The sequence below is a fragment of the Enhydra lutris genome, unplaced genomic scaffold, assembly GCF_002288905.1.
Source record: "Enhydra lutris kenyoni isolate GAN:26980312 unplaced genomic scaffold, ASM228890v2 scaffoldscaffold12, whole genome shotgun sequence".
NCBI classification, from domain to species: domain Eukaryota; kingdom Metazoa; phylum Chordata; class Mammalia; order Carnivora; family Mustelidae; genus Enhydra; species Enhydra lutris.
The window spans coordinates 71396441-71411326 of record NW_019154096.1 but is presented as its reverse complement, the minus strand read 5'-3'; the positions used below and the strand labels follow the sequence as shown (position 1 = coordinate 71411326).

At 39.6% G+C, this 14886-nt stretch overlaps 1 protein-coding gene across 7 annotated transcripts in view; it reads left to right on the top strand.

Annotated features, from left to right (window-relative positions):
• Positions 1-14886, top strand: part of LOC111144676 (arginyltransferase 1) — a 160687-nt gene that overhangs the window by 114633 nt on the left and 31168 nt on the right. For all 7 annotated transcript variants that reach the window (XR_002640420.1, XR_002640419.1, XM_022499078.1 and 4 more), the window contains one exon: positions 7991-8111. Coding sequence is in view for 5 of the 7 variants with exons in the window: in XM_022499078.1 (XP_022354786.1) it covers positions 7991-8111 (121 nt within the window). In the remaining 2 variants the exon portion in view is untranslated. The remainder of the gene's footprint in view (positions 1-7990; positions 8112-14886) is intronic.

The window sequence follows — 14886 nt, the reverse complement described above, 5'->3', positions numbered from 1 at the left end:
CCGAGTGCCGTGTTAACGTGCCGGACGAGTGTATGAAAGTGACCTCCGCTGTGTCTAGACAGGGAGGTGGCAGAGGCGTGGGCCCGGTGTCCTGCATTCACATTTCCTCCAGCAGGTGGTTACTGAGCAGGTTTGGGATATGTCAGTGAACACATCAGACTAAAACTCCTGACCCTGTGCTCTAGCAAGGAGTTTCCTATAGATCTCATATATAAGTAAATTAACAGAAGGGTTAGAAGGTGGCACGTCCTGTGGAAGAAAAATAGTAGAGGGGATAGGGGGGCTTCATTGAGGTGACATTTGCACGAAAACTTAGAGTCCCAGGAATATCTGTAAGGCCAGAAGAGAAGACAGAGCCCTGAGGCAGGAGCAGGCTTGATGTGTTGTTCTAGGAGCAATCGTGCAGCCAGCGTGGCCAGGGTGGAAGGAGGGAGGAGGGAAAAAGTCCTGGAGGACAAGCCAGAAAAGTAACATGGGCCACATCACTAGGGCCTTGCAGGCTGTGTTGTGGTTTTGGGTTTTACTCGGCCTCTAATAGGAAGTGTGGCAATGTAAACAAATACTCCATTTTAAAGTGGATTGCCGGGAGATGTAATGGTTGCCAGGGGGTTGGGGGAGAGGGCATGGGAAGTGACTGCTAATGGGTACAGGGCTTTTTTTTTTTTTTTTTTTTTTTTTTTTTTTAGAGTGATAAAAATGTTATGGACTTTAGGTAGTCGTGTTGATTGAGTAACCTTACAAAATATACTAAACACAATGGAAATGTACACTTTAAAAAGATGAATTTTATGGTGTGTCATTTGTGTCACAAAAAAAAATTCACAAAAAAAGATAGATTTGGGGGGCCTTGCTAGAACCATTTTTTGCCCTTCCTCCATCTACTTAATGTTGCTTTTGCCTTCAAAGATCCAGATTTCTAAATAGTTACACCTTAAGGGAAAGATTTTTAGTATTGTTGGCTGTGTTTTCATTGAAAGTAAAGAATGTTGATCTATTTCAAAGTATCTTTTCTGAAATTGTTAATGATTGTGAAATCAAGGATTTCCAGATGCTCACCCCTGTTTATATGCATTTTATATACCTGTGTCACTTTTATTTGGTAAGAAAGGAAAGCACAGTATTTTTAACCTCTGGTTATCAAGAGGAATGTAATTTTTAGGTTGAAGTTTGATTAATATATTTTGCTAAACTAAGCTAATCTCCATCTAGTTTATTTTGTGATTCTTTTATAGGGTAGAAAAGTAGATCAGTATGATAATGTTCTTCAGATTATGGTCTAAAGCATGCAAGTGAAAGGAATTCCTCTTCATTCCATTGACCAAAAGCCAAAATTGTATGATCTCCTCTTCTGGAAGAAGCAGTTATTTTTAATAGAAATAGAGCAGGAAATGTATTTAGCTAGTTGTTTTCCCTTCCTGTTTTAGATTTAACTTTGGAATTTCCTTGAATTTCAGCCTGTGACAACCTAGTAAAGTTGACAGAAATATGACTATTTTTTAATTTCTTCTCCCTTTTTTTGTGGGGAGTGTAAGTATAATTTGGGTTTTACAAGTAGTCTAAGTGGTTTTCCTCAAACAAAATGAAATCAAGGAATAAAATCATCGAACTGAGCACTCTGAACAGAACCTCCCTCTTCCTTGACGACTGAAAACATGGAGGCACTTCGTTTTTGGTTTTTGCTCTTGTTTTCCAGTCCAAAACAGTTTGTAAACAGCTACAGAACCTACCACAGAGGTGGCTGAACTTATCTCCCTTTCATGACTTTGAATGGAATGGTTATCCCTCCCCAGAAACATGTAATTAATAATGAGGAATAGTTATTCCCTCTTCTAATTTTAAGCTTTTTACAAGATCGCTTTTACCTTTCCCAGCCGTCTTAATCTTGAACTGCGTCATCCTCTGCCAGAGCCCCCCTCTTGAAACTGGTGCCTTTGCTTAGTAACATTTCATGGGGTGCTGTCCTTGTTGGGTGGTGGTTTTGAGATGGTGTGTGGAGACCTGGATCTCATCTAAAATTGTACATCCAGTTGCAAGAAAGCTCAAAAAAATTGTGAGATAAGCCCTGTCAGACCAATTACATTTTCAGAATTTTGAGTACTTGAGAAATTTGTGGTAACTCTGATTTTCTTATTTACAAAGAGTCAGCACCCTAGGAAAGAAATAATCTGCTTTTACCTCATTGTTCCAGTATGAATGAATGTACTTAGAAGTTGATTAAATATTTTTTTCTTCTGGCTATGGGAAAGTATGTCCAAATCCTTAAGTAATTACATTCTTAACACAGACATTTCTCATTTTCTTACATTGGCTGCAAAGGCAGGGTAGATTTCAAGCCCCTGTGTTTTTCATTTGTGTGGTGGCAACTTTAAATTGAGCTGTAAGCACTTTGGTCTCTTAACACTCAACCAGCTAATGTTAACGTTAGGATGTTAGAAAACATAACATTTCAGAGTGATTTATTTCATAAAACCCTTTGTTTTCTTTGGTGGCATGAGGGAATATTTGATACGAAGCACTGAGATAAGCCTGTAGTTTGGTGAAAAATAATGTTTTTTTGGTTTTGTTTTATTCATTTGAGAGAGAGATAAGAGACAGAGCACTAGCTGGGGGAGAGATGAGGGAGACTCCTCACTGACCTGGGAGCCCAATGTGGGACTCGATCCCAGGACCCTGAGATCATGACCTGAGCAGAAGGCTTAACCATCTGAGCCACCCAGGCACCCCAAGAGAAAAATAACGTTTTAAGCTGGTCTTTGGAACTTGATTTTAGATGATGAGCAGAGGTTAAAGTGTATACATTTGTGACTTCTCAGTGAAATAAATGAAGTGTACTTAAGGAGTTATAAAGAAAATCTCTGGGGGCGCCTGAGTGGCTCAGTGGGTTAAAGCCTCTGTCTTCGGCTCGGGTCATGATCTCGGGGTCCGGGGATCGAGCCCCGCATCGGGCTCTCTGCTCGGCCGTGAGCCTGCCTCCCCCTCTCTCTCTGCCTGCCTCTCTGCCTACTTGTGGTCTCTCTCTGTCAAACAAATAAATAAAATCTTTGGGGGAAAAAAAAAGAAAGAAAGAAAAAAAATCTCGGGCCCACTATGAACAAGTATGACCTAAAAAGAATGTGAAAATTTAGGAACTTCGAACCACTGTATACAATTACACTTGCTGTATTCTTTTTTTTTAAAGAGAGGTATTGAGGGTAAGGGAGGGAAGAGGTGGGTTGAAGGGAGAGAGAATCTCAAGCAGGCTCCACGCCCCGTGCATGAGCCCAGTGTGGGGGTTAATGTCATGACCCTGAGATCATGACCTGAGCTGAAATAAGGAGTCAGATGCTTACCTGACTGAGCCATCCAGGTGTCCCCTTTCTACGTTCTTATGTTCATTTCATCTTTGTCCATGTCTGTCACTGCCGGTAGATGGTGAGTTATCTAGAGGTGTGCACTCATTTGTTCATCGTTTTATTCCAAGCATCTAGTGTCTGTCACATAGTGAGGATTCTTTTCCTGTTCAGTGACTGAATATTTTTTAATGTCAATGTCATTGTTAAATCCAGGCACTGGGTTCAGGCGTCTGTGGATGAATTTGCATAGCTGCAGGGAATTTGTCTGTTTTAATCTTTAAAGACGTCTAAGATGATGCCTGACCGCCTCGCCCTGCCCTGCCCCCCAATAACTGACCTGTGCATCTTAGCCAGTCATCACTCAGTTCTACCTTCAGTTAGAAAATGGTGTCATTTGTATGTTTTGGGTTGTTTTTTTTTTTTTTTAACTTAAGATGATGCATATATTTTCTTTTTACTAACATTCTTGGGATTCTCTGCTTTTATGTCCTGCCATCACAGTAGACAAAACACACCATAACATTTTTATTACTGTTTCATTGTTCATAATGGTAACATTTTTATATTAAGTACTGAATTTTATTTATTTATTTATTTTTAAAGATTTTATGTAAGTTATGTCTACACCCATCATGGGGCTCAAACTCAGAACCCTGCGATCAAGAGTTGCACACTGACTGAGCCAGCCAGGTACCCCCTAAGTACAGAATTTTAGAAAAATTAAGCAGGAAGAGCCAGAAAATACTGTAGATGAAGAGCATTGGGGGGGGGTTAGATCTGCTAGATATTAAAATAGAATATCAAGCTTCAACGGTTAAAACCGTGTGGCACTGGCACGTGAGTAGACAGGTGAGTATATCAAAATAAATGGGAGGCGCTGAAAGAGATCTAAATGTATATGGAAATTTAGTAAGTTATCAGAAAGACATTTAAATCAGTGGGGGAAACCACAGTCCCCAAACCAATATGTGGGGAAACCACATATTGAAGCCACTTGGTAAACATCTGAAAGAAATTAGGTTAGATCCTTTTCTTATACCTTATTCCAAAATAAATTCCAGATGGAGCATAAATGTAAATGTAAAATTATGAAACCATAAAAGTACTAGGAAAAAAGTGAATGTTTTTATAATATTTGAGTGATAGTGACTTTTTAAAATTATATTGGAAAACTCAGACACCATTTTTAAAGATGATGAATTTGACCACTTACCAGATTTCCACCTGGTGAAAGGAAATGGCATAGTCAAAAGACCTATAAACCAGGGAAGTAAAACATATTTTGCAAACTAAGGATGAATTTCCTTAATATATAAAGAGTTTTTCAAATAATAAGACCAGAAATCTAACAACAGTGGGCCAACATTATGGGAAAGGAAATACAAATTGCTTTAAACGTATGGAAAGCTTTGTGATGCAAATTAAAACCACAGTGAATTGCCATTTCTCGGATTGGCAGAGATTGAAAGTTTCAATTGTATGCTTTGTTGCTAATGAAGTAAGTGGGGTAATGAACACTTGTGTCCATATGTTGCTAATGGGAATGTAAAATGGCACAACTTCTATGGAAAATAGTTTTGTGCTGTAAAACATAAAAACCCTTACACGCATCAATTCCAATTCAAGGAATTTATCCTAAACATATTCACAAATGATAAATGTCCAAGAATGTATTTTCCCAAGTGGTTATACCATTGTAAACCCGCTGTATCCGTGTCGTACATAGTCCAATTCCTTGCCAGAACTTGTTATTCAGTCTTTTTAATGTTAGCCGTTCTGGTGGGTGTGCAGTGATGTGTTATGGTTTTAATTGGCATTTCTGATAACTGATGTTGAATTTATTTTCAGATGCTTATTAGGCATTCATCTGTATTTGGTGCCTTTTTTTAAGAAATGTATTTTTTTTATTCTTGAGTTGTTAAGTTTTTTTAATGTGTTTTGGATACACATCTGTTTTCCAATATATGTTTTGTTAATATTCTCTCGTAGTCTTTGGCTTACCTGTTTATTTTTTTTGACATTTTTTATTTATTTGAGAGAAAATGAGAGAGAGAGAGAGAGAGAGAGCATGAGAAGGGGAGGGCCAGAGGGAGAAGCAGACTTCCTGCTGAGCAGAGAGCCTAATGTGGGACTCGATCCCAGGACTCCAGGATCATGACCTGAGCCGAAGGGAGTCTCTTAACCAGCTGAGCCACCCAGACACCCGCCTATTTATTCTCTTAATAATTTTTTGAATACAGTATATAATTTTCATGAAATCAGCTCATCAGTTGTTTTTATTGTTTTGTTGTTGTTGTTGTTATGGTTAATGTGTTTTTGTGCACTAAGAAATCTTTGTGTACTCCAAGGTGAAGAAAATTTACTCCTTTTTTTCTTGTAGAAGTTTTATATCTTTAGCTTTTATGTTCAGCCTTTTTCCCTCAGCAGATTTCAAAATGGTCTCTGACCCAAAATGAAAATAAAGAAGATTTAGACCCATTGCTTGAGACTGCTAGTTTTTCAACTTTGTTAACAAGGTCAGCATCACATCATGCTGCTGCTTTCCATCAATAAAACAATTTCTGAATTAATGGAGAGAATGACATTGCTTTTGGTAAAATAGATGTCATTGACTATCAGGCTTTATTGCACCTACGTAGTTATTAGCTCATCTCTAAAGAATCCTGTTAGTATTTTTCATGTTGGATGAGTATGTGGACCCCCTGGAGCTTCCCCTTACGGATGGCCTATCCTGCTCAGGGCCTCGAGGCATCAGCAATGCCTTGAACAGTGTGGGAAGGTCAGGGTCAGGCACCTGAGTTCTAGTCTCCTCCCTCTTGTCACGCTTTCTCTCTTAGCCAGCAAGCATTCCCATTTCATCTAGAATATAGACCGAAACACGAATGTTGTGGCCTCACAGAATCTGTCCCAACCTGCCTTTCCATTTCTGCAGTGCCCTGCTATTTCCTGTTCCTTGGGGTGATCTCATACCAGGCCCCACTGTGCGTCCTCCTTTACCCTGTTCCCTTCATCTAGATTGTTCTCATTCCTTTTCATCCTGCCCTAGACTTAATTCCAGTCATCTGTTAAATCCCCAGTAAAACTCCGCATCCCCCTTGACCTCTCTCCCAGCCTCTCCAGCAGGAGCTGATTCGCATATACTTTCTTTTTTTTTTTTTTTTTAAAGATTTTATTTATTTATTTGACAGACAGAGAACACAAGTAGGCAGAGAGGCAGGCAGAGAGAGAGAGAGAGAAGCAGGCTCTGCACTGAGCAGAGAGCCCGATGTGGGGCTCGATCCCAGGACCCTGGGATCATGACCTGAGCTGAAGGCAGAGGCTTTAACCCACTGAGCCACCCAGGTGCCCCTCGCATATACTTTCTTCATGTATGCTCTTCCCCGTTCACTTGTGAACTTCTGGATGCTTCGAGAGCTTGGGAGGGTGTATCTGAGTGAGTGAGGCTTCCTATAGTGTGACGTGCACATAGCAGGCAGGTGACAGAGTACCTGTCTGATAAAAAGGTCTGTAACAGTAGTGGGTCTGTAACGGCCGTATTCTTTGTAAAGGGCTTGTGCCACATCATGTTTTTCAAACTCTGAGGCTGTGACCCACTAGCTGTTTGTAAAAGCAGTATTTATGGTTCAAGAGCATCATTAAAAAAGGAGGTAGAGTAGGATAGGAAATAAAAGATTACATAAGATGGGTAAACATTTTATAGTAAAAGGTTTGTTTCTAGTTCTGTATTTGCATATGTGTTTGCTGGGTTGTCATGTAAGTGTATTTCTTACTACAGGTTATACGAAACAGAGTTTAAAACACTACTGGATTTTTAACCTCTGTAACAAATTTTGAATTTCAGAATTTTAGAGAAGAGATATTTGGAATTTTAATTAACTTTGATACTTTTAAAATTTTCACTGAGTGATTTCACATAATTTGTACCATCCCCTGTTGATTATCTACTACATTACCTATAGGCAAATGATTTTTTTTCTTCAGCATCTAGTGTATAGTCTTTGTTTTAGATTTGGGGTATATAATTGGGTTATAAATGTATAAGTCATTTCTGCTAAAATGGTGTTTTGGAAGAAACTTGAGAGGATTATTATGATAGAAGTTTCCCTAAAATTTCTGTAGTGTTTTTTAAACTTCTCTTTGTTTACATTTAATAGTTTAGATTGTTCATGTAAGTTTCTCGACAAAACAGTACTTTTAAATACATTAACATGGAATGAGTATTATCAACTGAGTCTACAAATGAAAACATCCTGAAATTCCATTTCAGAAAAGAGTTTGCTCCAGATGTAAATTGTAATGCTGTCATATGTGAAAAGACATTTCACTTTGATTTCAAAACTGGGTATTCTCTGCAGTCAGCTAAGCAAGAATCATATATTAAAATTTCTTGAAAAAGAAAGTAGAAACTTGAATCTTCCAGATCAATATAGGCGTCACAAATAGTGATGCATTACTTTTGGAGAGCTTTTGAATCCAGTCTGCATTCTTGAGTCGGGAAAGCAGTTCGGAGAGTCACTTAGTATTTACAAGAAAGCTGTTTCTGGTTGACTTTGTTTAAACTGGTGATTAAAACCTTTCCTGGAACTGTGGAGTCTTGTAACCAGGAAGTTACTGTGTTTGTAATGCCTGTGGGTTTTTTTTCCTTCACTTTCCTTTAGGGTCAGTATAGACCTTCTGATTTGTTGTGTCCTGAGACGTATGTTTGGGTGCCCATTGAGCAGTGCCTGTCGTTGCTTGAGAATTCCAAGTACTGCCGTTTCAACCAGGACCCAGAAGCAGGTACGTTCAGAGCAGAGCTCGCCAGAAATTGTTGGCAATGTTTTTAGGTTCCATGTGTATGGCTTTGGCTCTTCATAGGGTCCGGGTAGCTTTTTATCTATTGTAGAATGTGCATGAGTGTGTACATGTGCGTGCGTGCGTGCGTGTGTGTGTGTGTATGTGTATGACGGGGAGCTAACACATGTGCACACATACAACACTCTCGCTTTTGGAGATAAATGTGGAAACCTGTGCGTCTGCTCCTCACTACCTGTCTTCTTCTGTTACTAGTTGTTATATGCTTTGAGGGCTGACCCCACTTTCCATTTATTTCTCTTTACAGCTATCACAGTGCATAGAAATTAGTCACTAGATTGTTTAGCTAGGGCAAAGAACGTAGAAATACTGACCAGTTGGATTGCATAAAGTTGGGGAAGGGTTTCCTGAGGGCCGACAGGCTGGGATGGGTTTTGTGAAAATGCTTTCTTACTCTTCGTGTGTGTGTGTGTGTGTGTGTGTGTGTGTGTGTAATACTTTGTTGACTTTCTTCATACATCTCTGGTGCTTCTCCTTTCCTGTCCCTTCTCCCACTTCCAGTGCGGTAGAGCCCTAGCCATGTTTGATCTCCTTGGTATTCCGCATTTGGACGCTCTGTGCACTGGTAGTAGACACAGACACTGGAAGTATAGCCCCGGAGTCAGATTGCCTGCATTTGCTTCCTGGTTCATCAGCAGCCTGTAAATTGTGTGCCCTTAGGCAATTTCATTACCTTCAATATTAAGATAATAATAGAACCTACCTTACTGAGCTGTAATGAGGATTAAAGTAAGACAAACATGCTGAGAATAGCCCCATATTATTGCTGAGTTGGTGGTTGCTGGGCAAATTAGCACTCTGTGTCCCCTACACTGTACCATAGACTTTCGTCTGCATCTGCCTTTATTTAGTCCATTTCCTGTCTCCAAGAAAATGTGCAGTTCTGCTCACCTCCCTTTTGTCCAAACCCCCCTCAGTTGGCAGCAGTCCCCCTCTACACGGCCCTCCTCACCCTCCCTGTGTTCCATTACAACTTTGTTCCTCACGGGAGAGCTGTGATGCTCTCGTTGTGGGTTGCATCAAGTCCCCATGCATGTTTTTCCTCAGGCTGAAGTGCCTGGGTGCTCCCCTGTGTGCTTCCTGGGTTCTGACTCCTCCCAACCCACCAGAGGAGATTGCCTGATGCACAATGAAGAATAAAATATTTTTTATCTAGTCATTTATGGCCTCAACTTGGGGAAAAAAATCAGAAAAGAGAAGTGAAAAAGCCAGAGGGGGGAAGGGAATAAATGGGAAAATCAAATAGGAAGACAAAAGGGACAAGAAAAGAAATGCAGTAATTTCTTCTGTTCTAGGGTGTGCATTTCCTCCTGACAAATCAGGTTTCTTCTTATTAAAAAAAAATTGGTTCATGTCCCATTGTATTTTGGTCTCTCCTTGAAAAGCTGTTACAAAATCAAGAGGGGGCACTTCTTACCCATGGTGATAGCTTAGAATCTGATGAAGATGTCTGACTCATAGGCCAGACCCCTAGGATCACCCCCAGGTTCCCTAGGTATTTAGGATCAAAGAACAACCATGGCTTTACAGTTCTTATACCTTCAGTTGTTAATCAGAATTTTATCCTTTTTTCTAAGTAAAATTACACCAGACTCATCAAACAGATGTATTGCTTAAAAACAGACCTATTGCATTTGTCAATTAGTATTTGAGTCAAGCTCAAAGGGAAAAGCAGTAATAATAAGTAGTTTAGAGGAAAGCGTATACTTAATTCACTGTCCCTTCAAAAAAGATTTTTTTTCCTTTTTAACAAATTTTCTCAAGGGTGGCTCAGAGCCGTTCCCTTATGGTGAAAACTGCTAACCATCTTCATTGCTTTATTTCACGTTCACATACAAAAATGTGTAAGTTCCTTCCAACTAAGTAATATGATCATGAACTGGTTTCCGACTTCCAAACTTAAGACAGAGTTTCACCTTCCTCTTTTTCTTTCCTTTTTCATCTGTTATAAAGTTTCCTTCTTTTATATAATGCCTGGAAATTAAGGCCATCACAGGCTGTCCCTGCTCTGTAAAGTTGAAAAGGTAGCTGAATACTTTCCACGCACTGAATGGACATTCAAGTAAAGATTAATTTGTGTTAATAGGTTCTAAGTTCATTTTCCAAAGTTAGCACAAATGAGCATTTCACGGCAAAATTTGAAGTCTGTTCCAATGGTGTGAGCCCGTGGGGAGTGGAGAGTATGTAGGATGCCCTCCTCCTGTAGTCTGTTAAATTACCTTTCTTAAGGCACAAGCTTTAGCTCTTAATAGTCATTGTTTAGAATTCATTTACAAAAGTCAGAGGAGGAAATTTCTCCAAGAATAGTGCTTCAAACAAAAGGAAGATCCTTTTCCATATGCTGAATCTTTGCACCTTTCCAGAGAACACCATACAGTTCTGTCAGTATTGAATATCACAGTCCAGACACTATTTGAAATCAGACTTCTGTCCTGTGGTTTTAGGAAATTAAAATGCAGTTACACGCTGGAGTGTATTGGGCATGCTGTGAAACACAGTCATTTGAGATTTAAACGCCAATCTGTGAGAAACTGTTCTCTTCTCTCGGGCCAGTTTTACTCTTATGTGACCCAAACTCTGACTCAGACAAAATACAGAGCTTAATATGGACACCATTGAGGGTCGGTATGGTGCTCCCCCCGCCCCCGTCCGGCCCCCTAAATCTTGTTTCTTCTCCCAGCTGTTCAGTAGTTAAATTGCTCTGCAGAAGGCACAGCCGATCACCGCGGGTCCCTGTAAAACAAAGCTTGGCTACAAGGTGCATTGGGGCCACATGTAAGAAAAATTACATTTCCCTCTCTCCCGAATTGTTAGCCTCTGGATATGCTATTCCTCCTTGCCCTCAACCTCCCCCTCCCCCACCCACCACATTTTGGAGGTTTGGGTTATATGGTTATTTTCTTAACTAGGAAGTCTGCAGAATGGTAAAAACCTGTTGTATTTACTGCTTTAATGTATTGGGTGGAAGCTGACAAACAGAAGCCACTTGAAAAACTCTAAAGAAATCCCTTTGTTCATGAATCGGTCTTTTGTTTTTGAATTCAGGACCTCTGCTGGCTCTAAAGAAAGGATTTTAGAAGTTTCTCACCTGATTTTTGAGTAAAAATCTGTTAGATTGCTTATCAAATTAGTAGTTGGATATGTATAGAATTTTAAAAACTTTTCATCACACATTTTGCTTTTCTTGTTTTAAATTATCTTTTAAACATGTTTACTGCGAACAGCAGTAGTAGATTTATCCAAGTGCATAAAACCACTGGTAAGAAGAAATTGAAATGACCCTATCGTCTCTCTGTACGGCAGTAATCACGTCAGTGTTTTTATGCTTTCCATCTGATCTTTTTTTTTCCTCTATGCATTGGTGTACATTTTTTAAAAAACAGCAGGAATCCTCCTTCACACTTTTCTTGTTTTTACTGAATGCTGTGTGTTGCTTCCTCCTTTTAGGAAGGTAGAAAACTCCCTGACCACAGATTTGGGGTTCAGCAGACAAATGCCAGGGGTTGGGTGGTAGGCTGTGTCCAACATGGATATCTATAAGCATTGTTGACAGAGTAAACCAGATGTTTTGGAGTTCGTTTTAGAACCGTGATAAATTATGATTTGATTTGACTCTTAATGTTGTACAGGTGTTGTGTTATTTATTGTTGGTAGTAAAATCCTTTTGCTTCCAAATTTCTAACCAGGGACAACGTCACCGAGTGCATGTTACTTCCCAAGTGCCATCCCGTGGTGCCTCCTGGGTGACCTCAGTTGATCCTTAGGACACGAGGGAATATTTTGTCACTGACCCCCTCAGATATCATTTATTGGGAAAAATACCAGCGAATACTTGTTTATAATCAGAGATTTAAAATAATCTTGACCCAAATATTGCTCTCTCTTTTTTATAAGTACTGATTTTAGTATTGATTTTAAGGAGCTAATTAGAATGGTCTTTATTTCTGTCTCTACTGATAATTGCAGTGGTAGAGTCATTTTACCACAGATTAGTCTAGATTTCTCTCCCTCTTTTCTGTACATAATATGAAATGTTTGCAAGAAATTTCTTAATTTGTCTAAGTCACAATATTAGTAAGGGTATTGAATTTAAGTTTGCTGTAAAAATAATGGCACCTAATTTTGTCTTACTGCTTTATGCGTTTCCCCAGGTTAGAGAATTTCTAGGACACTTGACCACTTCCCAGCCAGTTAGTGAAAATCCAAGTGTAAGGAGCTTTCTTCTGGTTTGATCCCTGAAGTTCCAGGGCTCCAGTCTGTTATTTTATGTCATTTCATTTGTCTCTTTACTCCATTCTTCTTTCTTGCTGACATGGTTCCCTAGCACTTTTTTGTCCTTTGGGGTCTCTGTCACATAAGCTCATGGAGAAAGCAAGTCCCACTCTGACCGTGTGTGAAGTAATCAGGTTGAGAACGAGCTCTGACCTGTTTTTGCTTGCCTGGTTTTTCCGAGCCTGGTGTCACGTCCTGAACACTGGTCATGGTCCCTCCAAAGGGCCTGCCTTGGCCTCCATGTCCCCCGATCACTGGGAAATACTACGTAATGAGAAAGCAGAATCACCAGAACTCCTGAGGGGCCCTAAAAGTGTGCTGCAGCGCGAACTTATAACTGAATGGACAGTGACTTTAATTATTACAGGTATAGAACTAAGCTGGCTTTGGGGTTGACCTACATACTTTGATACTGATTGTTGGATACTTAGTAAACATATATTCTTTGTTGCTAGTAAATATGGTCCTGGGATGTGTAGCCAGGTAGAGTAAGAACCAATGTCTTTGGAAGTTTGGCTTTTATATTTGGTGAATCCGGAGAATGTGTTTTGATGTGGAAAGTATAAAAAGTTATAGTCTTTTGTTTTGTTTTTTAAGATTTTATTAATTTGTCAGAGAGAGAAAGAGAGCACAAGCAGGGGAAGTGACAGGCAGAGGGAGAAACAGGCTCCTGGCTGAGCAAAGAGCCTGATGTGGGACTTGATCCCAGGACCCCGGGATCATGACCTGAGCCAAAGGCAAGCACTTAATGGACTAAGCCACCCAGGACAGTCTTTACAACAAATGATGCTGTAACAACTGACAACCAAATTCAAAAAAATCTAAATCTAGACACAGACCTTACATCTTTCAAAAAAATTAGCTCAAAATGCACTCTATCCATGTGAAAATATTACTTCATTATGTTATTTCTGTCTTTTCCCACTTAACCTATTTTTCTTTTTTTTTTTAAGATTTTTTTTTTTATTTATTTATTTGACAGACAGAGATTACAAGTAGACAGAGAGGCAGGCAGAGGGAGAGAGAGGAGAAAGCAGGCTCCCTGCTGAGCAGAGAGCCCGATGCGGGGCTCGATCCCAGGACTCTGGGATCATGACCTGAGCCGAAGGCAGAGGCTTTAACCCACTGAGCCACCCAGGCGCCCCGCCACTTAACCTATTTTTCAAAGATACCCTTTCTTATCCAGATGTCAGTGTAACACTAATAAGACTCCTGTTTTAAAAATTAGAAACTAGGTTTCCCTAGTTGACATGGTTTTTTAATGAGGACGGTAGGAGCAAGAAAACAAGGCTTTCCTATGGTATTTGTGCATATCACTAAAGTATTGTAACATTTTAGTATTCGCATTTTCTACTGAAAATGTGCAACAGACTTATTACTAAAGTAAATTCAACAGTTGCAACCACTGTTCCCATTTTTTTTTTTTTTTGAGTGTCTTAAAGCCAGTCTTGCATGAGAGAAATTTTAAAAACAGTGCTTTACAAATTTTTACCAGCCAGTCTTTGCCCGAAAAGGCATGCATGAACAGTGAGCCAATGACTGAAAGTTGCCAGAGTCCTGGCCAGAGGCAGACTGAAGTAGTTCTGAAGAAGTTTGAAGTAGACTTGAGGTTTCCATTTAGTTATTCAAGAAATATTTCTCTGATCCCTTTCTCTTTTCTGATTGAATAGATAAAATTTTTAAGTAAATAATTCCCTTTTGTAATCACCCAGTTTTTAATTTAATTAATTCTATAATAAATAACAATCATTTTGAAATCATTCCATCTAGTAAGCTGGACACAATCATGATGCTTGAGAGCATGTCTATAAAATGCTCATTTAGCCTCGCTCTACTGTGTGGTGTCTTCCAGTGCTGTTCTGTTTGTTTGTTTGAGTAAAAACTGACATTTTTTATATAGTGAAGAGGTTGTCCAACGTGTCAGTTAAAGAATAAAATTAAAGCCCGTACTGTTGTCTAAGTGCTGGATGAACGATGATGTCCTGTTGAACAACGTGAGCTGTCATCAATTTCAGCCCTTTATTTGATGTACTACTAAGATAGGAGAAATGTTGCCAATTAGACTATGACTCCATCAGTTGTAAGATGCATCTGGGTTTCAGAAATATCAGAATATGTAAAAATGTGAATCTTAACACAGAGAAGGTGTGGGTCACCTGGCAATCTATAGAGTATTTAAGAGACTTGTTTTTAGGGACACCTGGGTGGCTGGCTCAGTCTTTAAGTGTCTGCCTTCAACTCAGGTCATGATCCCAGCATCCTGGGATCGAGCCCTGCGTCCGGCTCCCTGCTCAGTAGGAAGCTGCTTCTCCCTCTCCAGCTCCCCTGTGCTTGTGTTTCCTCTCTCGCTATCACTCTCCATCATACATAAATAAAATCTGTTTTTAAAAAAAGAGAGGGGGGCACCTGGGTGGCTCAGTTGGTTAAG